Genomic DNA, 27,587 nt, shown 5'->3' with positions numbered 1-27,587 from the left:
GAAAGAGAGGTGGAAGGGTGGGGGAAAGGGGGCGGGGCCTTAGGCGAAAGAGAGGTGGAAGGGTGGGGGAAAGGGGGCGGGGCCTTAGGCGAAAGAGAGGTGGAAGGGTGGGGGAAAGGGGGCGGGGACTTAGGGGAAAGAGAGGTGGAAGGGTGGGGGAAAGGGGGCGGGACCTTAGTGGAAAGAGAAGTGGAAGGGTGGGGAAAGGGGGCGGGGCCTTAGGGGAAAGAGGTGGAAGGTGGGGAAAGGGGGCGGGGCCTTAGGGGAAAGAGAGGTGGAAGGGTGGGGAAAGGGGGCGGGGCCTTAGGGGAAAGAGAGGTGGAAGGGTGGGGAAAGGGGGCGGGGCCTTAGGGGAAAGAGAGGTGGAAAGGTGGGGAAAGGGGGCGGGGCCTTAGAGGAAAGAGAGGTGGAAGGGTGGGGAAAGGGGGCGGGGCCTTAGGGGAAAGAGAGGTGGAAGGGTGGGGAAAGGGGGCGGGGCCTTAGGGGAAAGAGAGGTGGAAGGGTGGGGAAAGGGGGCGGGGCCTTAGGGGAAAGAGAGGTGGAAGGTGGGGAAAGGGGGCGGGGCCTTAGGCGAAAGAGAGGTGGAAGGGTGGGGAAAGGGGGCGGGGCCTTAGGGGAAAGAGAGGTGGAAGGGTGGGGAAAGGGGGCGGGGCCTTAGAGGAAAGAGAGGTGGAAGGGTGGGGAAAGGGGGCGGGGCCTTAGGGGAAAGAGAGGTGGAAGGGTGGGGAAAGGGGGCGGGGCAAGGAGTCCTAGCCCGGCCCTGGCTGGTTGTCCGGCCTGTTCCCAGAAGCGTTGGGCGGGGAGCCTGCGGGCTCCCCGAGAGCCGAACTCCCTGAAGAGGTAGCATTTTCCCCCGTTCCCTATGCTTGTCTTGCTGCAGAAAAGCCCGTTGCTACTTGCCCTGCACAGCCGGCCCCTGCCTGTAACAGCCCTGGATGCAACGGTCCCCAAGCTGCGGGGCACATCTCCTTGGAGGGGGGCATGCAGGAACATTTGGGGGGCACAGCCTACGCCAGCCCTTAGGGGTGCAGCTCTCGGACCCTGGCCTTGGTCCTGTTCCTGCCTGTGGCCCGCAGCTCCTAGGCACAGCCCTCAGCTCCCGCTCCTGGCAGCCTCCCCCCCCCCCCCCACGTCCCCCAGCTCCAGCTCCCAGCCCTGGACGGCATAGAGGCTGGCTTTGGATGCTGGGGGGTGAACCGGGTAAGGAGGGGGCTGAAAAGTTTGAGGCCCACTGCCTTGACCGATGTGCAGACACAGATCCACCCAAGAGGGAAAACACCCCTTTGGGGGCTGCTTCTCTGCCCCTCGGATCCGCTCTGGGTCTCTTGCCGAGAGCTCACGGCTCCTCCTCAGAGGAGCCACTTGCGGCCCCATCTCGAGCCCCCAGTTGGGTCTTTTAAGCCCTGCTCTTGGGGCTGCCTGGGGGAGGGAGTTTCATGACCTGAGCTGGGGAATGGCAGGGAGGGGGGAGACGGGGAGGAGGCAGCAGGCAAGAGGGAAAAGCAAAGGAGCCAAGAGGCTCAAATGAGTCCTTTGTTGGAGGCGAGAAAGGGAGGAGAGTGAAAATTTGACCAAGGGAGGGAGAGAACCTGTCAGAAGTGCCTCCCCCCACCCCCACATCTGCCCCTCTAGGGATCTAGCCCCTGAAGAAAAGAATGAGAGAAATGGAGGAAGGGAAAAAGGCCTGGAGACCAGCAGAGTTTGGGGGTGGGGGTGAACTAGAAAACGGAGTGCATGGGGGTGTGATTGTGTGTCTCTTAGAACCTCTTTCTAAGGGTGTGTGACGGTGTGCGCACAACTGAGTCCGTGTGTCATCGGAGGTGTGTCCTGCTGAGTGTGTCCTGGGCTGTGTGTGAGATTGTGGGGTTATCTTGGTATCTGGGAGTGTGTGTGTGTGTGTGTGTGTGGGTGTGTGTGTGTGTGAGATCTGCGGGTGAGGGACTGTGCAAATCTATGTGTGATTGGGTGTGTCCTTGTGTAAGCTTATTTGTGGGTGTGCATGCACCTGGGTATCTCGGTGTGCGTGTGGGGTTGTGTCTATGTTATTGTGAGTGTGGATATGATTGTGTCTTCATTGTTTGTGAGTGTGTGCGTGCATATGGTTGTGCCTGCCTGTTGTGAGAGTCTCTGGGTGGTTGTGTCAGTGTGGTGTAAGCATGCGGTTGTGTGTCTGCCTGTCCTTGTGTGAGTCTGTCCGTGGCTGATTATGCCTATGTAGTGTATGCATGTGGTAGTGTGTCTGCCTGTCATTGTATGAGTCTGGCTGTGGGTTCCTATGCCTGTGTGGTGTAAGCGTGTGGTTGTGTGTCTGCCTTTTGTGTAAATCTGTCAGTGGGTGGTTGTGTCTGTGTGGTGTGCACGTGCGGTTGTGTGTCTGCCTGTTGTTGTGTGCATTGGTCAGTGGGTGGTTGTGTCTGTGTGGCATGCGCATGCTGTTGTGTGAATCTGCCTGTGGGTGGTTGTGTCTGCGTGGTGTAAGTGTGCGGTTGTATGTCTGCCTGTGCTTGTGTGAGTCTGTTTGTTTGTGAGTGAGGAAATGTCCTGACAACAGAAAGTGAAGGGGGGGGGGCTGGGGCGACCCTCACTGGCTTGACCCTACAGAAGAAAAAGCACAGAGCAGCCGCTGGCTGTCCCCAACCCCAGCTCCCTGGAGCACGCTCGGCCGCTGGCGCTGCGGGCGAAATCCAGCCCCGGGGTCCAGTCCTTGCTCCTCTGGTGAGTGACCCACTGGGGCATTTCTGGGGGTGGCAAGGGGGTCAGGGGGGGTCGTACTTTTCCAGCGCTGTGGGGTGCAACCCAACCACCCATGAATGGGCTGGGGGGTGCAGGGAGAAGTTACCGGAGGAGGCTGTATCGCCTCTGGCCCTAGTGTAAATCAGGAATAAACCCCACAGCGGCGTGCCCGGCTGTCGCACCCTGGTGTAAATCAGGAACCAACCCCACTGCTGAAGGATAAAAGCAGCATCATTTCCCATGGCTGGGGTGTGTGTGTATCAAAAATCCCTTTGCTCTTTACCCTGGTGTAAATCAGACATTCACCCGGACTCTCCTCCCTTACCTTTGGCTCCATTGACTTCAGTGTTAATCCTGATTTACACCTGCCGGGAGCGTGGATGGGTTATAAGGTCCAGATTTACCCCACAGCATCTCCCGCGGCTCAGGGTAGATTTTGGACCCCTCTGGCCTGATCCTGACCTTGGTGATGCTGGTTTATATCGCTGTGACTGCGAGCAGGATCGGCCCAGGGGGAGAGGAATGATACCCGGTTTACCCCGGGCAGCGCCAGAGGGGAATCGCCTCCTTTGTGTGCAGCCTGGGTGCCGAAAGAGACTTTGAAAAAGTAACATTTTGTTAAAAACGAGCTTTGGTTTTTAACGACGGGCTTCAACCAGGCAAAGCCGGAAGGCTGGAAGTCACTAGGGCCGGCTCCCTGGCTGGTGTAAACGAGCGTGGCTGGTTTACACCGGGAGCGGGTGAAAGTGGTCTCCTTCGGGGAGTCACTGGGGTGCAGGTTGCTGGGCGGCGAAGTGGTGGCAGCGGCGGGATAGGATGGTTCACTTGGGGGGTGGGGGGGAGGATTTGTCGTCCCTTTAAAGCTGTTGTGGAAGGGTTCTGTTCTGAACTGAATCCAGGAGTGACTTCCTGGACGGATCCCAGCTGGGGCCAGGGGCTCTCCAGAGCCAGCTTTGGGGGTCTGGATCAGGGGACTGGGCTTGCAGGGGCAGAGAGGGAGCCCAGTCGCAGGGGTGTAAATCTGGAACCAGCTCTGGATTCTAAGGGAGTTGTGTTGGGCTTACACTGGCCTCAATCAGAGCCCCAGTTTGAGAACAGCTCAGTGGGTCTTTGGCATCTGCTTCCCGTTAAGCAACAAACCTCGGCCTGCCGCCCGCCTCCCCTCTGGCCTCAAAGGGCCGGATCCCCGTCGGTGCCAATCTCCATCCATCCCTTAGCGCCCTGGCTTGGTGTGAGCGTGTGTGTGTGTGCGTGTGCATGTGTGCGTGTGTGTGTGTGTGTGTGCGTGTGTGTGTGCGTGTGTGTGTGTGTGTGCGTGTGTGTGTGTGCGTGTGTGTGAGCGTGTGTGTGTGTGCGTGTGCATGTGTGCGTGTGTGTGTGTGTGTGTGTGTGTGTGTTGCAAATGGGCAAACAGGAGAAAGGAGCCGTCATTTGCCTTTAATATCCGAGTAATGGGATTAAGTGCCCCCCTGCGGTGGGGGGGGAGCAATCCACAAGGCACAGCCCCCCCAGCAGCTTCCAATATCCTGTCCCCTGGGTCAGTGACTCACACCCCTGCCTGGGCCCTTCCCAGCTGACCCAGCCCCCTCCCAATTCCCTGCCCATCCGCCCACCCCCGCTGAGGGGGTGGGGTATTGGCAGCAACGCCCCCCCCTTTTCCTGAAGGCCCTTACTCCTGAGCAGCTGTTTATCTAACTGCTCTCTTCACTTTCCCTTTGTCCCATCAGGGAGTCTTCCTTGATTCCCTGTAAGTAATTCCCCGCCTAGACCACCCACAGTGGGGCCTGCCCAGCTGCTGGGAGGAGGGGGAGGGTTTGGGGGAGGGGGAGTTGCTTCCAGTCCAGGCCTGCATTTCCACCTGCTTGGCAGATAACACTGAGCCCCAGTTCCGGAGACCAGTCCCAGGACTCCTGGAGTCTGCCAGCTCTGGGAGGGTAGTGATATCTAGTGGTTAAAGCATGGTGGTGGCGGCGGCGGCGGCGGCAGGAGGGGGAGGGCTGGGAATCAGGAGGGGGTTCTGGGAGGGGGTTTTGAGTAAAGGTGAGAGAAGGGAGCACTGAGACTCCAGGCTGCGGTCCCCAGCTGTACCGCTGAATCATGTGCTCACTCTGTGCCTCAGTTTCCCCATTGATAAAAAGGGGATAATGATGCGTATGTGCCTCTCTGTCTATAGAGCTGTCTAGCTATCGTCCCCAGACATATAAAGCCCGCTCGTTAGCTAGCTCTAGATCCCTGCATCCGCATGTCTAGTCACTGGCAGGAACGCCGTTGTGGGGTAACACGAATGTCTCGCAGGAACGGTTCCCAAGCTCCAGGCAGTGCATATTTCAACCCTACCTACAGCAGAACGTCGGCCAGGGAAAGAAATGAGTCATGGGTCGGCAGTGTCCCCCTACGTGTCTCTGGGGCAGGTCCTTAGCTGGGGTGACCCGGTCTCAATTTGCCCGCGGAGGGTCTGGCCTTTGCGCAATGACCGTGAGGCCCGCCAAGGCAGGGGAGAAGTGAACCTGGCTGGAGCCCTGTCTAGACGCAGGGGGCGGGTCCGGTTTGAAAACTGCCCCGGGGGCTCAGACAGAACTTGGGACCTAGTAGGGGCAGTTCAGCAGCGTTCAGAGCCGTAGCTGGTTGTGAGAAATGTTAGGCTGCCTGCAGCACAGCACCCCCTAGTGCCACTGGGGCTAGCACTGCCTGCCTGGGGAGAGCGCCCCCTGCTGGCCTTCCACTGGGCTTCACACAGCACAACGCCCCCTGGCGCCACTGGGGCTAGCACTGCCTGCCTGGGGAGAGCGCCCCCTGCTGGGCTTCCACTGGGCTTCACACAGCACAACGCCCCCTGGCGCCACTGGGGCTAGCACTGCCTGCCTGGGGAGAGCGCCCCCTGCTGGGCTTCCACTGGGCTTCACACAGCACAACGCCCCCTGGCGCCACTGGGGCTAGCACTGCCTGCCTGGGGAGAGCGCCCCCTGCTGGGCTTCCACTGGGCTTCACACAGCACAACGCCCCCTGGCGCCACTGGGGCTAGCACTGCCTGCCTGGGGAGAGCGCCCCCTGCTGGGCTTCCACTGGGCTTCACACAGCACAACGCCCCCTGGCGCCACTGGGGCTAGCACTGCCTGCCTGGGGAGAGTGCCCCCTGCTGGGCTTCCACTGGGCTTCACACAGCACAACGCCCCATAGCGCCACTGGGGCTAGCACTACCTGCCTGGGGAGAGCGCCCCCTGCTGGGCTTCCACTGGGCTTCACACAGCACAACGCCCCCTGGCGCCACTGGGGCTAGCACTGCCTGCCTGGGGAGAGCGCCCCCTGCTGGGCTTCCACTGGGCTTCACACAGCACAACGCCCCCTGGCGCCACTGGGGCTAGCACTGCCTGCCTGGGGAGAGCGCCCCCTGCTGGGCTTCCACTGGGCTTCACACAGCACAGTGCCCCCTAGCGCCACAATGGGGTCAGCATTGATTCGGAGGGGAGGACACCCTTCCCGAGCCTCAGCCCCACACTCCCTGCACCTCAGCACCCCCTAGTGCTGTACTGGGGAAATTGGGGTCAACAGTGGCTTCTAGGGGACAGCACCCCCTCCTGAGCCCCACCCTCTCCCTGCGGCACAGCGCCCCCTGGCCTGTTGGTGAATTCTCTCTCTCTTCTGTAGGTGGCGGCGCTGTGGCAGGATGGAGAACTCTCCCGGGCTCCTGAACCCCCTAGCCTCCCCAGCCCTCCTGGTCCTGGCTTCCACGTCGGAGGGCACCCGGAGCACCAGCACCCCGTGCCAGCAGCCCCGCCACTTTGGGGTTCCAGTTGCCATGGAGAAGCCGTCCCAGCTGCCCTTCCTCGGCACGGCTTACTCCCTCGTGTACCCTCACCCTGAGCGCCTGGCCCCCGCCAGCCGCGACTACCCCCCGCCACTGCTGCCCCTGCCGCCGCCCTTTGCCCACCCCAGCCAGGAGCGGGGCGGGGTGGGCATGCTGGGCTACGCCCCCCTGCACCCCTTCAGCCCTTTCCACCTCGCCGGCGACGTCGAGTGTTTCCCGGGGGGCTTCCTGGCGGGCAAGAGGCCCAAGGGCCGGAGCGGGTCGGAGCCGCCTCAGGTCTGCTGCCTGGCGCTGGAGAAGGAGATGGAGGCCCAGCGCGCCCACTTGGGGCCGGAGCCCATTGGCGGGGCGTCTGGGCTGCAGCCGTTCAAGGGCTCCCCGAATCCACGGCATGGCAAGCCAGGTAGGGGGCGAGGGTGGCACCCCCAGCAAGGAGGTGGGAGGGGGACCGATGGAGGGAGGTTATGGGGAGAGAGAACCAAGGATTTTGGCTGGGAGCTCCATGGGGTGCTTGCCTGGCCCCCTGCTCAGGGGTTCTAAGCCCCGGTCTCTCCCTTCTCCCACCGAACCCTTCCCCTTGCCCTCCGCAGCAGCCCTCCCTCACCACCCACCTCCCCTCATTGTGTTCACCCGCTCGCCCCTCCCCCTTGGCCTTCTGAATAGCCCCCCATGGTACCTCCCTTCCCCCTCCAATCCATGCCAGGACCCTCCACCCCAGTGTGTCCTGCTGCCACCCCTACCCTGACGGGTCCCAGGACATCCCCCCTTTCCTTCTCTGGCAGCCCCCCTCAAGCTGTCCCCAGATCCCCCCATGCCCTCTCCAGCACCTTGCCCCCCCTTGCCATCTCCAGACCTCCAGAGTGTGCGTCTGGGGGACGGAAGACTGAGAATCTCAGCTCCTGATATGGGGGGGAGGTGAGATGTAGTGGTTGGGGGGGGGCGGGGCTGGGAACCAGGGTGACTGGGTTGTATCATCAGCTTTGGGGGTGATGTCTAATGGTTAGAGCTGGGGGGGTCACTGGGAGTTGGGGCTCCTGAGTCCATCTCCAGCCCTGCCCCTGACTCACCATGGGCAAGTCCCTGTTCCTGTGTTGTGCCTCAGTTTCCCCCAGTGGAAAATTGGGCGCCATGATACCAACCCTCCTTTGTAACACGCTCGGAGACTAGTGGTTAGAATATGGGCAGGGTCTGGAAGCAAAGAAAGGAGCAGTAAATCTGCGTGCTTTGTGGGAACCCCTCCCCGCCATCCACGCCAGGCCGGGTAGGGGAGAGGAGGGGGAACAGATCAAGATCCAACTCTACAGCAGGGACCTCGGGGGGCGGATGGTTCCTCAGCGCCCCCCATCTCAGGTACTCGCCGCCTCCTGTGATCGCCCCAGAAAAGTGGATGAGCTCTCACGACTAGACCTCCCGCCCCCGGATTCTTCTGGGGTCGTTATCCTCAGGGCCTCTACTCTGTCTTGCATCATCCCCTGCACAGCCTCTCTCTCACGCTCCACACCCCCTGCACACTGTGGCACACTCACACACGCTTCCCCACACGCACGTGCACAGACGTGCAATCACGCACCCCAAACTCACTGTCTCTCTCACGAGCACATGCCCCCTGCATGCAGTCACACACTCACGCACGCTTTCCCATGTGCACACACATGTGCAATCACCCCCCCCAAAATCATAGCCTCTCTCTCACAATCACAGCTCACGGGCCCTAGCACAATCACCTGCTCCTGGAGACAGTCTCTCCCCCGCCCCCGCCATCTCCCCCACACCCAGTACAGCCGGCATCCCACCCTCCTCCCGCACCTGCAGCAGCTGCATCTGAAAAGGGGAAAGCTGCCATAAAGGACGGGGTGGGGGTGGGGGAACAGCACGGGGCTTTTGTTTGCTGAGCAGAAAGGGCAGCCTATAAACCACCCCAGTGCCCTTCCGCCCTGTCCCCCTCCCCTCCCCCCCCCCTCGATCTGCCTGGGCAGGGCAACTTTCGGTTGGGAAAAGCAAACAAAGCTTAGGCAAGTCTTTAAACTGCTCCCTAGGCCTCCAGCTGCCCTCCTGGGTTTTCACACTAGCTCTGGGAGGGGAGTGGGGACTAGTGGTTAGAGCAGTGAATGGGAGCCAGAACTCCTGGGTTCTAACCCTGGCTCTGGGAGGGGAGTGGGGACTAGTGGTTAGAGCAGCGACTAGGAGCCGGAACTCCTGGGTTCTAACCCTGGATCTGGGAGGGGAGTGGGGACTAGTGGTTAGAATATGGGCAGGGTCTTGAAGTTAGGACTCCTGAGTTTTATCTACCTCTTGCCATGGGGGTGAGTGGTTAGAGCAGGGGGGCCTTGGGGCTGAGACTCTGCCATCAGCAGATGTCAGAGTCTGTCCGTGGGTCTGTCTGGGGGAGCTGGGGGTCAGAAGCCCAGGGCTGCAATGTGAGGGGTCTTGTCTGTGTTGATCTGTAAAGCACGGGGGAAGGCTCAGCTGTCAAAAAACCAAACAACCCCCCAGCACCTTCAGTGCGCTCTTAGTGCCAGACCTAGGCATCTAGGTGTGCCAGAACGGTGTGCCTGCCACGAACCCCCCGGGAGTCGGTCGGGCGTGGCTCGCTGGTGTGGGCTGGGGTACGTCCAGACCCAGCACCCCTTTCCGAACACTTTCAGCTCTCCCTCCGCTAGAGCTAAATGGGGGGGGGGGGCAGATTCCCTCTCCCCTGCCTGCTCCCCTAAATCCAGTGTGGGATTGAGGGGGAGTCTCCCAGCAGCCCTGCACCAAAATCTGCATGTCCCAAGCTGGGATTTTCCTGTGTCCCATGACCCCCCCAAACAGCTGAGCCCTCTGCGAATGATGTACCCTAGGGGGACTCTCTTAGGGTTTTTTTTGGGGGGGGGGAGCGTGTTTCCTGCACCCGCTGTTCTCCCGGCAAGGCCTGTCCCAGCAAGTGTTCACGCTCTAGTCCAAACCGGGGCTGTTTGCTTTGAGCCCCTGCCACCAACCACAAGTGCAGGCCGGAGCCTGCCAGGCCTGTGGCGAGGGGAGATTACAGCCCTCACGAAAACCATTGTGACACACTCACCGCAGGCAGCAGCTCTGTGGCGAACCCTGGGGCTCCCACATAATCACCCCTGGGCTACCACACAGGCCGGGCTGACAGCCAGAGGCTGGGAGAGGCAGCAAGCCCCATCACTAGCCCCCTGGGGGGCCGTGAGAGGTGTTGCTTCCCGGGCCTGCCCCTGCCTCAGTTTCCCCATCTCTTCAGAAGCGTGGCACTAGCGGCAAGGCTGGCTGTTCTCAAGCCACTGGAATTTCCAACCGGGCCTAGAACTCAGCCCTCTCTGGTCCCCCACCCAGTCCAGCTCCCGGGTGCCAGGACTGGGGGCTGGCCCACCCACCTCGGTCTCTGGATCTGGGCTCCCATTATTATTTGAAGGCAATTGGGGTCGGACATCTGATGGCCCTTAACCCCCCCACCTCCAGATTCCCGGGATCCTGTTGCGTCTACACTAAGGAAACCCCTTTAAGGCGAAGCGGCTGCTTCTCTTGCGGGGCGGGGGGGTCGCCTTCAGAGCGGCACCGACCTCTCCCGCTGCAGCTGTGCTGGTGTCTCCGGGGAGGCCCCCGCCCTGTAGCCCCTGGGGCGAAGCAGGGAGCTAGGAGATACCTCCCTGGCCATCTCTTGCGGTAGAAATGAGCCAACGTGTCCAGGGCCTTCTGCTCTTCTGGGTTTTTTGACCACTAGGGGTCTCCCCACTGTTGCTGTATCTCCTGGATGGGGCTGGTGTGGTCCAAGGTGGAGAGGGAGCTTTGGCTTTGATCCTGCTGGATGGGAGTCTCGGGGGGGGGGGGGGGGGGAGGGTTGGGGGGGCGGTCGCTTGGCACTGGCGGCGGGGCGGGGGGAACACACAACAGAGCCACCTCTGTGTATCTCCCAGCAGGAGTCAACCACACGGTACAAACGCAACCTTTTCACAAGCCGCTGAGCAATCCGGCCTCCCCCACGCCCATCCCGGGGGGGGGGAGCTTGGGTGGGCCTGGCTGGCCCCCTCCCTCTCTCTGGGATCTTGTCTTGTTGTCATGCTAATCCCCAGGCTGGGTGTATTCATCCTCTTCATTCTCTCCAGCCTGCCAGGAGGGCCGCGGCAGATGGACAAGTGGCAGGGTGGAAAGTCTTCCCCGTAATCCAGTTCATCTCCCCCACCTTCCCAGGCCTTATTAATGTGGCGTGAGAACCTCCCTGTTGACCAGCATGGGCCTGCCTGGCCCTAAGGGGTTAACCAGATCCACGCTGCATACAGAGGAGCAGCTTCAAGAACCCCTAGATGACCCCCCCTCGCAAACTCCCCCACGAAGTTGGCTTAAGAATCACGAGGGATTTTAAAAGGAACACGTGTGTATTTTAAACAGCTGCCCGGGAGAGGGGACGGGCTGACCCTGGTGTCTTTAAAATGAGATTCGGGAACCTGGCAATGGGTATATTTCAATTCAGCTTCTGCAGAGAGGCCCATGGGTGGTGGGTCGGGAGGGCTGATGGGGTCCCTTCTGGCCAGGAATTTGCCCGGCTTACAGCTCATCCCTTGCCTCTTTGGGCCTCTGGAAATGTCTGAGCGTGCTGCTCCCGCAGTAAGATAATGACTAGAAGCCACGCTCATGTTTCAGGGCTGAAGCCGGTTGCCTGCAGGGGTCAGGAAGGAATGTCCCATTCCCCACCCACTCCGAATGCACACATGGGCAGATGGTTCCTGGGTTTTTTTCCCCTCTGTCTTCCTCTGAAGGGTCAGAGCTTGGCCATAGCTGCTGCTAGGACACGGGACGGGGTAGGTCAGGACTCTGAGCAGGTCCGGAGCACGCCTGGCTGGTAGGGCTTGCTCAGAGTCAGGCTGATCGTCCGGCGATGGGTGGGGAGGGATGTCAGGTTGGCACTTTGGCTTCCTCTGCAGCAGGAGGCTGGGATCATCTGGGCATGTCTCCCCAAATCAATTTCCGGCCAGTGCCGAGGTCCTGGCTCTCTGCCGATCTCTGCTGGTGGCACATGTCACGTCAGCCTCCTGTGGACTCAAATGCTTCCGTTTAACTAAAGCCATTGGGCTCAGCAGGGGCTGGAGGGGGCCGGCGGGGTTTCTGTGGCACGGGCTCTGGAGAAGGTCAGGTTCACTCTCCCTTACGGCCTGACGCCAGGAAACCAGGAATTTTCCTTTTGGCTCAGGAGCCTTTAGGGGCCCATTTCCCCGCATCTCTCTGCCCCCAAAGGTCAGACATTGGCTTTAAACCCCTGCAAGGAAAACAGAGTCCAAGGGTGGCCGATATCCTAGGCCAGGGAAGGCGTTGGCTTCCCAAACCGCCTGGCCCCGCCCAGGAGCAGCCTGAGGCGGCTGTGGCAGCTGATGCCCCAGGCAGAATGCGCGATCGGCACCCCCGCCTGCACGGCCGTCAATGGAGTGACATCATCGGGTGCCCCATGACGTCATCATCGGGCGCCCTGTTGAAGGCGGCGCCCTAGGCGATGGCGAAGTCGGCCTATAGTCACGGGCCACCCCTGACCCCGCCCCCAGAATGCCGATGCTCCGCCCCTAGCACCTCCCCTGGCTGTGCTCTGGGGCTGCCGGGGAGGTTGGGGCCACGTGCCCGTCCACCCTCCCTCCAGCCCCATCGTGGAGGGGAGGGGGCATGCAGGGTGCTGCTCTACCTCCCCATGGGGGGGCGATGGGAAGGTGACCTGGCTCCTGTGGGGGTGGGGGCTTGCCTCCCCCAGCCCTACTTTCACCACCCGCCCATGAGAGCGTCTCGCCTAATCCCATGCCTCCAGGAGGTGAGGCTTTAACTAAGAGCACTCTGGAATCCAGGATTTCACCTGATGGATTCCTGAGGGTTGAGCTCGCTCCTTAATCACTACGGTTATTCACGAGAGGGTCGCATGTTGTACGGGGGAGCACGGGGGCTCCTGGTGGCTGCGGACACTACCTGGGTCTGATTGGAGAACCCTTCGTTCTCAGCGCTCCGATTTTCACCAAAATCCACAGGCCGCTGCCCGTAGCTGCAGAGAACGTCCGGTGATGGACGGGGATGGATCACAAGTTATTGCCAGTTTATTAGGTGCCCGACGGGCCCGAGTGCTAGGTGCTGCACAGGCAGCCCTGGAAAGGCAGGCCCTGTGCCGAGCCTTTCCAATCTCTGGTCACTTCCCAGCAGCTCCTCCGTGTGGGGCGCTCTCTCACCACACCGATCTGTGTCATCCCTCTTAGGTGACCCTGCCTCCCCCTCTGTGGCTTGAGACATTGCCAGGTTCATTGTTTCACCCCACTGCCCCCCCCAAAAAGCCTGGCTCCAAATCACATGGATCCTTAGACCCAAACCTCCTCAGCATCAGCCTGTCTCCGGGTCCCATGCCAGCCATGGGTGGCAAGTCCCCTGGACAGATGCACCCTGCTCCCTGTCCCAGGCTCCTGGCTAATGCCCCCTGGGGTCCCTCTGTAGGTTATTGGGGAGCTGATCCTGTGTTCCCTATAAGCTGAGTGAGCGGCCACCCAGAAGAGATTGAAATGCCACCCAGCGGATTAGCAGAGCGCCCACAGCATGTTTCTGCTGGTGGTGCACATCCGCACATGCCTCAGTGCACAGAACAACATTTATTCCACACAGGGATGGAACAAGATAGAGGGAACATTGATCCCCTCCCCCCCAGAAGCCAAACCCCTTTTCCCTGGGACCTGCTGTGTCAGGAGGAGGATGCCGGCTCCTGCCCCACTGCAATGACAAATGAGGGGGAAGGGGCCGTGGGAGGGGGGCACAGGACTCCATTACATCTCATATGTATTCACAGCTCCCCGGGTGTGACCGGCCGCCCAGCACAGGGGATGTTGCCTATTTTCCACTCGGCTGGGCGGGCTTCGGACCCCCCACGGCACGGCTGGGAGGGGCGGGCTCCTCTCTTTCAGGCTCCCGGTGGTGACAGGCCGTGAAGAGGACAAATTGGCATAGCTGATTCTCCCCAGGGGGTCCCCGGCCCCTAGGGGAGGGGGAGCCCAGATCCGGCCCCTGCTAAGCGACCCAGAATGACTCCTGTCGCCACACCCTCTGCATTTGTCTCTGGCAGATGGGGCGGGAAAGGGGGGCAGATTCCTGGAGGGAGCAGTGGGGGTAGACAATGGATCTTAACTCAAGCAGAACTTTCTCCTCCACCCCCATTCCCTCACACTGGGCAGCTATCCACTGCTTCTCCCCCACCCCATGCCAGGGAGGGGGCTGAGCCATGGAGGCACCCCTCCCCCATAGTCCCCCCCCCACTCTGGGTACCATGGCCCAGGGAGGTGGGGCAAGCATTAGCCTCAGTCTGGGGAAACTGAGGCACGGGGTGGGGGAAGGGAGTGCCTCCCCCAAGAATTTGTGGAGAGCTAGACTGGAAGGGAACCCAGGAGCTCTGCTCTAGCCACTAGGCCCCACTCCCCCTGCCAGACCCGGGGCTAAAGGAGCCCAGGTGCGGTTGCCCCCCCAGTGTTATAGCTCATGACACGTTTGCAGTGAATTTGGAATCCCCACCCGTGGGAATTGCCCGGGTTCCCTCAAGGCTCCGCCCCTGTCTGGTGGGAAGCCTCCCCGCCCCCCCGCCTGGATCCTTCCCCACGCCTCTGCACTGGCGGGTGCTTCCCCCCTCCCCCTCCGGCCGGGGGTGGAAACTGGAGATTTGGAGCCGGGTTTCACTTCGAGGGATTCTTCTGGGGTTTGTCTGAAGAGGAAACGTGTCTCTGAGCGAAACTCTGGCGCGCCAGCCGGGGAGAAAGCGCTCGCAGGGAACCCCAGGCGGAGGGAGCCACCTTGTCAATATCACCCGCCATGGCGCTAACTGGGGGGGCCCGATGTGGGGGGCCCGCATGGGGCCAGGCGCTGCACGCAGCCGGGCCAAGATCAGGGCCTCATTGGGCGGGGCGCTGCGCAGACACACAGTGGGGGACAGCGCTTCCCTACCCCTCAGCGCTCACAGGGTAAAATAGCCCACCCTGCCTTGGGGGAAGGGTGTCCTAGTGGTCAGGGCATTCGACTGAGGCTCGGCTGCAGTTCCTGGCCCTGCCATGTCATGCGCCCTCTAACTGGGGCCATGTGCGGAATAAATGGTGTTACCCACATTGGATGTGCACCACCAATAGAAACCCAGGCTGCGGGCGCTCTGCGAATCCGCTGGGCCATTTGAATCTCAGCCCAAGCGCTCAGCTTAGAGGGAACCCAGCTGCCGCGAGTCCCGGCCCTGCTTTGCACCTCACTTTCCCCATCTGCAAAATGGGTCCCCAAGACGCCTTCTGCCTCTCTACAGTTGCCGCCTTTTCCAGGAAGGGTCCGCCTCTGCCCTGGGGTTTGGACAGCACCAATCCCCAATCCTTGTCCTCGTTTGGCAGGGTGGGGAAACTGAGGCAAGGAGCCGGCTCTGCAGTCAGCCTGGCGTAGTTGTGTCGGGAATCTCGATCCCATAGCGGGAGGTACGATCCTGAGCAGCGCAGGGCAGAGCTAGGAAGGGAGGTGTGGTTCCCAAGGGCCCGGCCCTCCCTCTGCCCCCCAGCTCGGCTTGGGGGGCGACGCACAATGCTGGTATTTACATCGTCTCAGCAGGGGGCACTAAGCCCCGCTCTCCAGCTGTCTGAGACCTGCCCCCCCGGCGTCAGTTTCCTACCTCGCGGCTGGAAAGTTTGGGGGTTTTCGAGGGCCGGTAAGGAGGCCGGTTTTTGGCCCCTGTGGTGTGGAATTGAAACTGGACCACGCCGTCCCTTTCAGCTCTGGTCGGGGGGGGAGTGGAGGCGGGTTGGGGCAGAGGGGAGAGCCACCGCTCATGAGATCCCGCCGCTGGAGGCCAGTCTGCCCCTGCCTTGGCCGAGGAGAGGGCCCGCTCCGTGCCTCAGTTTCCCCTCCCCACGCCCTTTGCCTCTTTGGCTTGTCAGCGGGAGTGTTGCCTCTGTGAAGTCACAGGCAGGGCTGGACCCAGGTGTCCTGACTCTCAGACCAGGGTCCGATGCAGCTGGCCTCTTGGGGTGTGTCCAGCGCCTGGCGCCATGCGGGGCGGAGTGGGGGGCGGGGGGGCGCTGGTCTCGATTGTCGCCTCTGGCTGCCATCCCCGGGACTGATGGGGCATCGGCTGGTCAGGGAAAGCCGCCCCACTTGTGATCTCTCTGCAAAACCTTCCCACCTCAGCCCCACTGCGCCCCCCCAATCTCTCTCTCAACCCAACCTCCCGCCCCCGCCCCACCAGGCAGCAGGTGCCCTGCCGGCCCTGCCTGGGCACAATGGCCCCCGGAGGCAGCGCGGACAAAGGCTTCAATGGGGCTGATTAATAGCTCGGGAGCCAGGCCCTGACCCCGGCCTGGGCTGAAGGACGAAGCTCCCGGGGTCGCATTGCAGCTAATCGACCCGACTGATTAATGGGGGCGATCTGCCCCGCCCCCACCCCGGAGACCCCTGGGCTGGGTAACCGGCCCCTCCCGCCCCCTACGGTGGGCCAGCGGCCTGCCGATTCAGCCCCGCCCAGCAGGGGGCGCTGTGGGCCGCGGGGCGGCAGCCAGCCCGCTGGGGTCCCCGGGGCGCTGACCGGGCCGCCTCCTTTCCCCCAGGGGACAAGCCGGAGCCCTTGGCCCTTCTGTGCCCCTTGTGCCAGAGGGAGCTGCAGTGCGCGGAGCTGGGGCAACACCTGCAGCAGGAGATCGAGAGACTCGCCCACCTCCTGGACAGGTACGGGAGCCCCCCCGACAGGTACGGGAACCCCCCATGGACAGGTACGGGAGCCCCCCCGACAGGTACGGGAACCCCCCCCCCATGACCCGTACGGGAGCCCCCCCGACAGGTACGGGAACCCCCCATGGACCGGTACGGGAGCCCCCCCGACAGGTACGGGAACCCCCATGGACAGGTACGGGAGCCCCCCCGACAGGTACGGGAGCCCCCCCATGGACAGGTACGGGAGCCCCCCCGACAGGTACGGGAGGCCCCCCGGACAGGTACGGGAGCCCCCCTGGACAGGCAAGGGAGCGCCCCCCGCCATGGACAGGAATAGGAGTTCCCCTCCCCCGTGGGCAGGTGCGGGAACTCCCCCCCCACCCTTGAATAGATGTGGGAGTCCCCTGCCCGCTTCTCCTGGACGGATCGGGCAGCCCCACCCACACCAGGACCGGCACAGTCGCGTCCCTACTCCAATGAGCTGGTGATTCCCCCCACGCTGGGGGGGGGGAGGGGCAGGGGGGGCTCTGTGGACTCGTCCCAGCGGGGCTCAGCCCTGTCCCCCCTTCCCCTTGCAGCTCACCCCTTGCTTCTCTCTCCGCAGGGAGGCCACGACCCCTCCGGAGGACACTCACAGCTCCGCCCAGGTGAGCCCTCCCACAGGGCTGCTGTAAAAAGGGTTTGTCCCTCTCCCCTCCCAGGACTCCCCACATGTCCCCATCTCCCTTCCCGGGGAGGGGCACTTAAGAGCCGGAGGCTGAGGTCTGGCTTGGGGGTGAACTCCAGGGGGCGCTACGCTAAGCGTGGCCCGGCCCACCCACCCATTGCCCCACGGCTCAGAGGCTGTAAGAGGCTAGAGAAAACAGAGGCTACTGGGACTCACCCCACAGCCCGCGCTCTTGCCCTGCGCCCTACTGCGCCCCCCCTGCCGGGACTGGCATAACCAGGTGCTTCTCCCCTCAGCCAGGGCTGTTGCCCCACTCCCCACAGCGCCCCCTGCTGGGAGAGGTTGGACCTAGGGAGTAGCTGGGCGCTCCCCCCAGAGCCAGCGCCAGCGCTCTTGCTCGGCTCCCTGCAGCGCCCCCTGCCGGGACTGGCATAACCAGGTGCTTTCCCCCCACAGCCAGGGCTGTTGCCCCACTCCCCACAGCGCCCCCTGCTGGGAGAGGTTGGGCCTAGGGAGTAGCTGGGCGCTCCCCCCAGAGCCAGCGCCAGCGCTCTTGCTCGGCTCCCCACAGCGCCCCCTGCTGGGAGAGGTTGGGCCTAGGGTAGCTGGGCGCTCCCCGCACAGCCAGGGCTCCTGCCCCACTTCCTACAACGCCCCCTGCTGGAACAGGCTGGGACTAGAGTAGCCTGGGGTTCCCCCCACAGCCAGCTCTCTCGCTCGGCTCCCTGCAGCGCCCCCTGCCGGGACTGACATAACCAGGTGCTTTCCCCCCACGGCCAGGGCTGTTGCCCCACTCCCCACAGCGCCCCCTGCTGGGAGAGCTTTGACTCCGAATGCCCATAATCCCTCAGTCCCACTGCTGTGGCCCCACAGCCCAAGCTCTCCCCTCAATCTCCCCTTCCCTTCCAGTCTCCAGCGACCTCCGCTCAGGATGGCGCGGACTCTCCCAAGGGGTCGCCGCAGGCCTGCGAGGACGCGCACAAGGCGGACAGGCAGCAGGTGGGCCCCTCCTGCCGTATCACCAGCCCACAGCCCTCAGCGGGGACTTGAACCGGGGACCTTTGGGGGCACAGACATGAGCCCTAAACCCCGGGAGATACAAGGGCCCCTCCCCCAGCTGGTGGAGCTGGCTGCTGTGGTACCTAGACTCTGCCACTAGGGGGGGGGACGATTGCATGAAGCAAACCAGGGTCTTGCACCAGGTTAGCAATTCGGCCCCCAGCCAGGTGGTGGTGGTTGGGGGGCTTGCTCGGAGGCCCCTCCTCTCTCTGACCCCTGGGCCGGAGGCGGCAGGGGGAGCACAGCACAGGCAGGTGGGAGAGGGGAAGCCAGCCCCCCTCGCTCTTGCTGGGGTTAACGTGCGAGCCGTGTTCTTCCTTCATCTTAGATGCTCCCCTTTTGTTTTCTCCCCCCTCCCCCAGACCTTTTTGCAGGTGAAGTCAAACCGGGAGGGCCGCATGGGAGGTGAGACGGAGACTGGGCTTGGATCTGCGGTGGGGGAGGGGGGGGACTGAATCTTCACTGCCGCTGGATCAGTGCTGAGTGGGGGGGAGGGGAGGAAGGCCTAGTGGTTAGGGCACGAGACAGGAACCTTCACACGCCAGGGTTTCAATTCCTGGCTCTGACACCAAGTTTGATTTACTGGTTCGAGCTGGGACTCCGGGGGCCTGTTCCCAGCTCTGGCAGGGGAGTGGCAAGTCACGGGGGGGTGGGCTTGTCCAGCATGGCTCCGTGACTCAGTTTCCCCAGGTGCTGAGCAGGGGGTAATCGTATGGCGCTGCTTTGGAAAGTCTCGTGGGGGAGGCACTTTAGAAGCATGATCCTGGGCCAGGGCTTGGCTTGGCAGAACCCCTCTGCTTTTGGGTACTGCAGAACCAGGGCGGGTTAGATGGCCATCCATGCCCGAGCCAGTGACTCCATTCCCCTGAGTTGTCCTCTACCTTGGTCCCTTGATGGAGATCCAGCTGCCCAGCCACCCCCCCCCCCCAGCAGTAAAGGGATCCCCAGCACCCCCTCTCCAGAGATGCAGAGCTCCCCAGGAAGATGCTTACGTCTCTCTGCCCCATCTTGCAGCCAGAGCTGGCCGGTTTAAACGGATCAGACCCTGCCTGGAGGAGCAGGTGAGGATCCGGGGCGGGGGCTTTGAGGGTGGTGCATGGATCGGGCCCTGTAGATAAGGGATTTAGCCCCAATTGACCCTGGGAGTGACCGCCCCCAAGTGGTGCCACATTAAATTGCAGCCTAAGCACCAAGAATGAGGGCAGGCTGTGGGGCTGGCCTGCAGCAGTGGGGCTGGGTGGGAGCTGTCCTGCGCGGGTACCCTGGGAGGATGGTCTCTGTGTCCCACCCTCACCACAGATTGAGCTCCCCAGCAGCAAGAAACAACCCCCCAGCCTCGTCCTCCACCGCTCCCCGAACCCTCTTCCCCGGTGCCATCGCCCCCCATGTATGTCCCGTGTGTGTCCCTTCCCGACGCAGGGGCCTCTCCCCAGGGGCGCCAGGCTGGCCGACGCTGAGGACGAGCTGTCCGACGAGAGCCGCTGCGGCGGAGACGAATATCGCAGCCCGAAGAAAAACATCCTGGAGAGGAAAGGTAGGGGGCTGCTTTCTCCGGGGGGCAGGCAGGGAGGGCTTGGGAGGTGTGTGTGTGGGGGGGTCCTTGCCCCCCGGGCATGTGGATTCTCGTCTCCCCACTGTGCTGGGGCTAGTCTCTGTCCCCCCGGCCCATAGAGGGCAGATGGGGCAGCGTGGCCCAGGTGCACTGTGTTGCAGCTATCCCTATTTGCCTGGGGAGTGCAGGGTGGTGGGTTCAAGTCCAGACACCCTGGGAGCAACTGGAGGCTCGAAGATCTTGTTCTTCGGTGATGTCCTTCAACTTCCACCGGAATCAGGCAGTCCCATTTATAAGCAACCTGTCTCAATGAGACCAGGATCGGAGGTGTGAGAATTCCCCACCCTCTCCCCCCTGCTTAGGGGGCAGAGGGTAATTTAGAGCAACCCAGTGGCTGCTCTACGTGACATTCTGGACTGGAATGTGGGGTGAGTAAATGTGGCTACAGGTCACTTTCCCTCTCTCCTGCCACTGTTCCAAACACAGGGAGGGCGTGGTTCAGACTCCACCTGGGATGGGGCTGAGGGGTGTCACTACCCTGTCCCCAAAGGAGCTCTGGCGAGAGGGAAGGGGGGGTGCTTTGGAAACCAGAGGAGCTGGGGTTTAATTCCTCCACTGCTGTTAACCCCAGGTGATGGGGTTACAGCAGTGGAGCCCCTGGATGAGTTAGTTAGCGGAGCCCCTAATGCTGGAAGCTGGAAAATGGGCGTGATCAGACTAGAGTAGGTGTGATACCCCTGTGTGGATTGACTGGAGACCACTGCCCTCTAGTGGATGGAATCGGAATGTTCAACTATGTGTCCTAGGCCCTGTATTGCTAATGGAGAGTCTCCTTTACTTCGGGCAGCAGCCGTGTCCCCCTTTGGCGGTGCAGGAGGCTGTGGTAGGCTCTGTCCCTGAGACCCCTGAGACCCCTGTGCAGGGCTTAGCTGCAATCCAAGGTTTCTCTGCGCCACAAGGCACAGATTCGAGGCCGATTGGCCCCTTCTGCTCTGTTCTTGTTCTTAAAATCCAAACCCCTCCTCACAGCACATCCCCCCAGCCAGATGCCGAAGCGTCACAAGTTTCAGTTCCTCCCACCCACACTGGGCTTTGTGCAGAATTTGTTGGGTCAGCAGAACTGGGCCGAGAAATCTGACAGCATTTCCTGTACTTCGTACTTCCTGCCCTCGCTTCAGCCTGGGCGCAGTTCCTGGCCGCACGCGTCCTTCACATCCTGTGGGAACTACTGTGATTAGAGGTGGGGGTGGGATGAGAGTCAGGACTCCTGGGTTCTCGCCCCAACTCTGGGGAGCAGTGGAGTCTAGTGATTAGAGCTGAGTGGGGAAAGAGAGGGGAGAAGTTTGGGCATCAGGACGCCTGGTTTTTATTTGCTGCTCTGGGAAAAGAGTGGGATCTAGTGGTTAGAGCACAGGGGGGTTGGGAGCCTGCGGTGGGAGGGGACCTAGTGCTTAGAATACTGGTTGTGAGAGGGAGTATTGTATAGTGGTTGGAGCAGGGACTGGGAGCCAGGACACCTGGGTTCTCTTCCTCTATGACCATTGTTAAGCCAAGCCTCCCCCCACCGCCCGTGTGCCTCAGTGTCCCTATTTGTATAATGGGAGTTATACTTCCCGGGGGAGAGGAGAGGATTGTGGATCTTTCCAAAGCATTTTGACACAATGCTTAGCCCAGCTGATGGGTGCTATAAGAAAGGAAGGATAAGCCCAGGATGTAAGAGACCAGGGTTCAAGCCCTTGCTCTGCCACAGACTTCCAGTGTGGTCTTGGGCAAGTCACTTAATCTCTCTTGGCCTCAGTTTCCCCATCTCTACAATGGGGATAAGTGCCCTGCATCCTGGACTGGGGGGGGGGGGGCAGGAGATTGTGAGGCTGTGCAGATGGGGGGGGGGGGCTGAGAGGCTTTGAGAATGGGGAACAGCTAATAGCCTATACAAACACAGCATGTTATTAATGATCAGTGGCAAAGAGCAGCCACGTTGGAGGTGGGGTAGGAGAGAGGGGCAGTCTCTGATCTGTCAGTGGGATAGCTCCAGAATGGACTCTTAGGTCCCCAGATCCCCAGCTGGTGTAAACTGGATGCTGCAAGATGTGCCCCCCCGCCTCCTGCAGTGTGATGGTGGGAAAGGGCTTAACTGGAAGGGAGGGAGACGTTTCCTTAGAGTGGATCGGGCCCAGGGCCGGAGTTCAGGACACCTGGGTTCTCGTGCTGTGTGGCCCAGAGCGACTTGGCTTGCCTCTCTTTGTCCCATAGGGGGCGGATGATACCTTAGAGCAGCCCAGAGGCTGCTGAACCTGACATCATGGACAGGAATATGGGGAGAGGAAAGGTGCCTCAGTTTCCCCTCCCGGTCTGAGTCTGTTTGCAGTGTACACTCTCCAGAGCAGGACGTGGTCTGTGTCTGAGCTCAGCTGGGGGATCTTAGCTGGGTAGCTCACTGGGGCAGAACCCCAGACACAAGGGGTCCTGGGCTGTGATTGGGGTCATGTAGTGTGGGGGAGTTGCCGGGCCCAGCCAGATGTGACTCTAAGCCGGCAAGTCGAACAGAAGGTTTATTGGTTCACGACGTAGCACAGACTTATTGTTATAGGAAACAGGAGCAGGCAGCCTTCCCCTCCGTGTCCAGATAGTGTTGCAGGGAAACTGAGGCACACACCGAGTTACTACAGAACAGCACAGGACAGTAGAATCCCATACAACACAACAAAGCCAACAGAGTGAATCCCAAAGCAGAGAGAATCCAGGGACTACAAGAGTGAATACAATCCCCACTTTTACTTCACACCTGGTGCTACCGTAATTCACCTAATAAATAAGAACCTATCCTGGAGACCTGGGGTTTTAGTCCAGTGTCACTTGCTGGGTGCATTGAGATCATCAGCTTGCTGAGCTGGCAGAAAGGAAGTTATTAGCAGAGCTGGGTTGGAATTTTTTGACGAAGACGCCCATCTCTGCACACCAGACCCTTCCCTGGAAATGTCCTGGTTTTGGTGAAATATCGTTCGAGACAGCGTGTCAGATCCGGGCTGGCATTTCAGGAGCTGTGCCCATCCCACACTTGCCAGTAGCCTGGCAGAAGTGAGCCTGAGTTTCAGGCCCCTCTCTGAATCACAAACTGCCCTCTTCATACCCTGGCCTATTGATTAGTCGGGGGCGTGGTTCTGTCCTCCCCGCTGAGTCTGAATTGTGCCAAGTCCCCGCTTTGCCGAACAAAACCAAACGTCAGACCCTTTGCACTTGGCCCGAGACAGATTGCGTGTCGGGATTGTCCCTTTGCTTGCTGGGTGCGTGACAGTCACTGGGGACAAAATCGGCAGGTGTCCCAAAGCACCGGGTCAGCTTAGGAACGCCCGGCATCGCTGGGATGCAAACCAGCGCGGGGGCCCCGTTACGCTAGGTGCTGCACAGACCCGCCGTCCCGTGCGAACGCCGCAGGGAAGCGAGGCGAGAGGGAGAGAGGGGGTCTGGTTGTTGAATTTTGTACTTAAACACGGGGCCTGTGTTTAACGCCAAGTTCCTTTGGTGTTTTCGGTTCCGCGTGGGCTGGTCTAGATGGAAGCCCAGTTGGGGCTGCAATGTGAAAGTGAGATGTGGGGGAGAGGTGGAAGGGAAGGAAAATTCCCTATTACCAGGGTTATGTGGTGATCGGCATTAAGAGGGGGATGCTGGACACTAACCTGCCCCCCCTCACTTTAGGGTGCTTGGCACTGCTGCTCCTACTTCTCCCCGTTGTATTGCTACCTAGGGGTGGCTGGCAGGGCCGGGGAATTTTTAGCTTTATTTATGCCCCTTCCTGCCACCCTCCCCACCACGAGCCTTCTCCCCCCTGTTTTGCCAGTATATCTGGCCCACCAACCCGCTCAGCTGTCCTTGCGGGATTCCCCACCGGGCCAGAGTGGGGGAGGGCATGGTGCTCCGATGGACTGGCATCCCTCTCTGCCCCTCCCTCCTCATGCTGCTGTCTGACCTCGGGCAAGTCACCGCCCTGCTTCGTGCCTCAGTTTCCCTTCTACCTTCCGTCTATGTAGAATATAAACTCTCTGAGGAAGAGCCTGTCTCTCGCTGGGTGCTCATGCGGTTCCTGGGGCAATGGAGCGGGGGGTGGTGTGACCTTCGATGGGGGTAGGTCTGTGTAGCACCTGGTGTGGTGGGGGGAGGTCCGAGCCCCCCTCTCCACCTGGCCAACTGGCTTTTCTAGCTCCGACAGCAGATGCAGGTAGATCTCAGGGTCCCTCCCCCGTCTCTCCCAGACTGCAGGCAGTTGGCGGCACGGCGCAGCCCCAGCCACGACAGCGACGACGAGGACGTGGACTCAGAAGGTGACGAGCTGCCGGCCTTCTCCAAGCGGACGTATCCTTCCCCCTGTGGGTCTGAGAGAGGAGCTGACCTCGCGGGGAAGGGGTGGGGGGAGGGCGAGGAGCAAGAGCAGGTGACCCTGCAGAGCGGTGACGGGGGAGCAAAGTCCCCAGGCTGCACCATTCACCCCGGCAAACCCAGGGAGCTGCTGGTCCATCCTCCTTCCAGGCCTCTTGCGGCTTGAGCGGATGGCGCGCTCCCCCGGCGGGCAGCAGTAGTAAGTCCTGTACCGGTTCCTCAGCGGCCCCAGCTACTGGGGATGTGCCACGCCCCAGTCGGAGTGGGCAGGAGACTCCACTCTAGTGCAGGGGTGGGCAAGAAAGCAGAGGTGTTTGGCCAGGGTTAACCTCTGTTGGGCGGCTGCTGGTGTATTTACCTGCACCTCCACAGGTATGGGTACTCACCGCTCCCATTGGCCGGGGAGGGCCATCTGCAGCCAATGGGAGCTGAGATCCCCCCCCATACCTGTGGAGGTGCAGGTAAATACGGCAGCGTGGGGGCCTGCCAGGGGCTAACCTGTCAGACTGGGTCTGTATTTGCCAACCCCTGCTGTAGTGCGCTTCAGCGGAACGGAAGGGTCCGTCGACGCCAGCCCGCTAGGTCAGCTCAGAGCAGCATTGTGGGCCGCTGGCCAGCTTGTGGTAAGTGGCGTGGGAGCTGGTGGGTAGTTGGGCACCGGGGTGCCTGGGTTCTAGTCCTGGCCCTGGAAGGGGAGTGAGATGTAGAGGTTAGAGGAAGAGGGCTGAGATGTAGGATTGGATTTCTATCCTGGCCTGGCACAGAACTCAGGCATGTTGCTGCTCTGCCTTTTGTGCCTCGGTTTCCCCACCTACACATTGGAGGCCTCCCTCTGTCCCACCCTCCTGTTGCCAGCTGGCGAAGTGCTTTGAGATCTGTGATGTCCTAGCCTGGATGGTGGGCTCCAGACGAGGTACCTTCCAAGGCCGCCTCTCTCGGCCAGCTCAGCCCAGGCCACGTCCCCGATTTCAGCCCTGGCTTTTGGGCGATGGTGTGTAGATCCCTGGGGGTTCCGGAGCAGGGGTGGGGCTTGTTGGGGGCACCGTGGGGCTGTGAGGGGTCTTGGCGCTTCCTTCACTGCCACCCGACCAGGTGCCTGTCTCCAGCCTCGAAGAGCGCCCCAGCGGAGGACAGCAGGAAGCCAGGGGGCCTGGTCCCAGCTGGCCCCGCAAGAGGGTAAATCAGTGGGGGCCCCCCCGCTTTCTCTTGGCATCTTTCCAGTGCCCTGCTGCTCAATGGTTAGCGCCTGTCCTGGCTCCTCCCCGCTGCAAGCAAAGTGGAGCCAGCCAGAAGCTACAGACACCCTGTTCCGGGCCCGTCCCTCCCATGGGCCACCTGTCCTGGGGGGGGAGGGGGATCTCAGGGCACCTTCCAACAGAGGGACGCCTGGAAGGAGGGGGGGGGTTATCCTTGCTGGCGACTGGAGAAACATGAGGCTGGAAGGACGCTGGAGAAGGCATCTCGTCCGTCCTGCCCCCCGGGGGCTGGGTGAAGTATGCCAAGGCCTCCCCTGCTGGTTGTTTGTTTAACCAGTTAACCACCCCCCAGGCCCCGACTGACACCGTCCATGCAGCCTCTCTGCCCCAGAACCCCGGAGCTCTCTTGGGTCACCTGGATCTGAATTCTGGCTCAGCTCCGCCATCCCTCATCACCTCTCCCTGCCCCAGCTCATGTGCCCTTGGCTCCCCTCCAAGCGTCTCCTCTCCCCGCAGCACGACGGACGAGGAGGAGGAGGAGGAGGGCGACCCCCCCCTCACCGTGGGGCTGCTGAAGGCTCAGATCCAGGAGCTGCGACGCAGGCTCCTGCAAAAGGACTCGTACAAATGCCACATTTGCCTGGTAAGGGCGGCCCATCCCCCGCCTTGGTACCACCCCTCCTCCTGGCCCGGGGCCCAGGATGCAAAATGTGGACCCGGAGTGGACCTATTAGGACCAGGCTGGTTCGCCTGGGGGTCTGAACAAGCAAGTCCATGCAGCTGGGTCCCAGTGTGGAGCAGGTAGCAGTGGAGGTGCTGTAACACCCTCCCCACCCCCATCCCTGCGTGGGACCCAAACATGCCCCCTCTGCCATGGTCTGGCATCATTCCGGATACTTGAGTAGCCAGCGCTCCCGCCTCGCTCCCCACAGCGCCCCCTGCAGGGAGAGGCCGGGCATGGAGTAGCCAGGAGCTCCCCCTGCAGCCAAAACTGCCACACTCCCCACACCGCCCCCTGCTGGGAGAGTTTGGGATGGACTAGTCAGGAGCTCCCCCCACAGACAGTGCTCCAGCCCTGTGCCCCACAGTGCCCCCTGCTGGGCAGGGCTGGGGTCGCAGTAACCAGGCGCCCCTCGCCCAGCAGTGCTCTCTCCCTGACCTAAATAGCGCCCCCTGCTGGGCGAGGCTGGGTTGGAATGGCAGGGAGCACCCCCCCCACCACCAGCGCTCCCACCTGCTCCCCACAGCGCCCCCTGCTGGGAGAGGCGGGGGTGGAATGACTGGGAGCGCCTCACACCGCCAGCGCTCCCGCCTGCTCCCCACAGCGCCCCCTACTGGGAGAGGCGGGGGTGAAATGGCCGGGAGCGCCCCCCACCACCAGTGCTCCCGCCTGCTCCCCACAGCACCCCCTACTGGGAGAGGCAGGGGTGGAATGACCGGGAGCGCCCCCCACCACCAGCGCTCCCACCTGCTCCCCACAGCGCCCCCTACTGGGAGAGGCTGGGGTGGAATGGCCGGGAGCGCCCCCCACCACCAGTGCTCCCGCCTGCTCCCTGCAGTTCTTTCCCAACGCTCAGTCTCCTTCCTTTCCAGGACTCGTACTCCGTGCCGTTGACTTCGATTCAGTGTTGGCACATCCATTGTGAGCAGTGCTGGCTCCGGACCCTGGTAACGCACTCCTCCCCCTCCTCCCCCGGCTCCATTATCCGCTCCAGAGCCTGAAATACACGGCCCAGAGCCAGCCCTTTAACTCCCCCTTTCCCCGCCAGCTCTCCTCCCCCGAGTCCCTTCTCCGAGGCTGTGAGCCCCAGTCCCTAGCCCTCTCTTCCCTTCCAGTCAAGTGCCCATCCCGTGCCCATCACCCTGGTCCCTGGGCGCCTGCCCACCATGCATCAAGTCGCACGACTGCGATTGTCCCAGGTGACACCTTCCTTAGGCCTCTCCCCAGGGGAAAATGTTTTTCCCCGTGGCTATTGAAGGGAAGCAGGGTGCAGTGGTTAGAGTAGGACTGGCCTGGAGCCAGGACTTAGGGGTCCCGTTCCCAGCTCTGGGAGAGGAGTGGGCTCCAGTGAATCGGGCGGGGGGCTGCTGGGATTCTCAGGTTCTATTCCTACATGTAGCCCTTAGTGCCCAGAGGTGGCTGCATTTCCGTGGCGGGAGCATTGCATGTGGGGGAAGGGCGGGCTTCTTAGCAGATCGCTTTGCAAGCTCCCCGTGTCCCATGGCCCTTGCTTGCAGGGCTCCAAGAAACTCTGTCCGCAGTGTAACGCCATCACGTCCCCCGCCGACCTGCGGCGCGTGTACCTCTGAGCGCAGGCCGGCTTCCCGGCTCCGGCGGCGTCCTCCAGCACAACGGGCCCCACATCCCGCCCCCGGCGCAGACTGCACCCGAACCGGGAGCCTGCCCAGCTGCTAACCAGAGGCCCTGCTGGCGGGCTCCGTGCTTGGCCGTGGCAGCCCTTGGCGAGGGCCGGGCGCAGGGGCTGTCTCGCGGCCCGTGTCCCCTTCTGCCCCCGCTTGTCTTGTCTG

The 27,587-nt window shown here is 61.9% G+C and overlaps 1 protein-coding gene across 1 annotated transcript; it reads left to right on the top strand.

Moving 5' to 3' along the window:
* Positions 1-1,928: 1,928 nt before the first annotated feature.
* Positions 1,929-27,587, top strand: LOC102452393 (E3 ubiquitin-protein ligase RNF220-like). The gene is made up of 13 exons (XM_075903405.1): positions 1,929-2,715; positions 6,379-6,941; positions 16,108-16,225; positions 16,815-16,857; positions 17,787-17,876; positions 18,299-18,341; positions 18,951-18,997; positions 19,356-19,470; positions 23,739-23,838; positions 24,955-25,038; positions 25,575-25,701; positions 26,652-26,726; positions 27,297-27,587. Exons 2-13 carry the CDS (start codon positions 6,398-6,400, stop codon positions 27,366-27,368), a joined length of 1,458 nt encoding a protein of 485 aa, XP_075759520.1. The 5' UTR covers positions 1,929-2,715; positions 6,379-6,397; the 3' UTR covers positions 27,369-27,587.

The sequence above is a fragment of the Pelodiscus sinensis genome, chromosome 19 (genome assembly GCF_049634645.1).
Source record: "Pelodiscus sinensis isolate JC-2024 chromosome 19, ASM4963464v1, whole genome shotgun sequence".
Lineage (NCBI taxonomy): Eukaryota > Metazoa > Chordata > Testudines > Trionychidae > Pelodiscus > Pelodiscus sinensis.
Note: the sequence above shows the minus strand (reverse complement) of the source record. Positions and strands in the feature narration are given on the sequence as shown.

Coding starts and splice junctions, on each gene's coding strand:
- LOC102452393 (XM_075903405.1), top strand. CDS start 6,398: ATGGAGAACTCTCCCGGGCTCCTGAACCCCCTAGCCTCCCCAGCCCTC. Junction 19,471..23,738: donor AAACATCCTGGAGAGGAAAG/GTAGGGGGCTGC, acceptor CGTCTCTCCCAG/ACTGCAGGCAGTTGGCGGCA. Junction 26,727..27,296: donor AGTGCTGGCTCCGGACCCTG/GTAACGCACTCC, acceptor CCTTGCTTGCAG/GGCTCCAAGAAACTCTGTCC.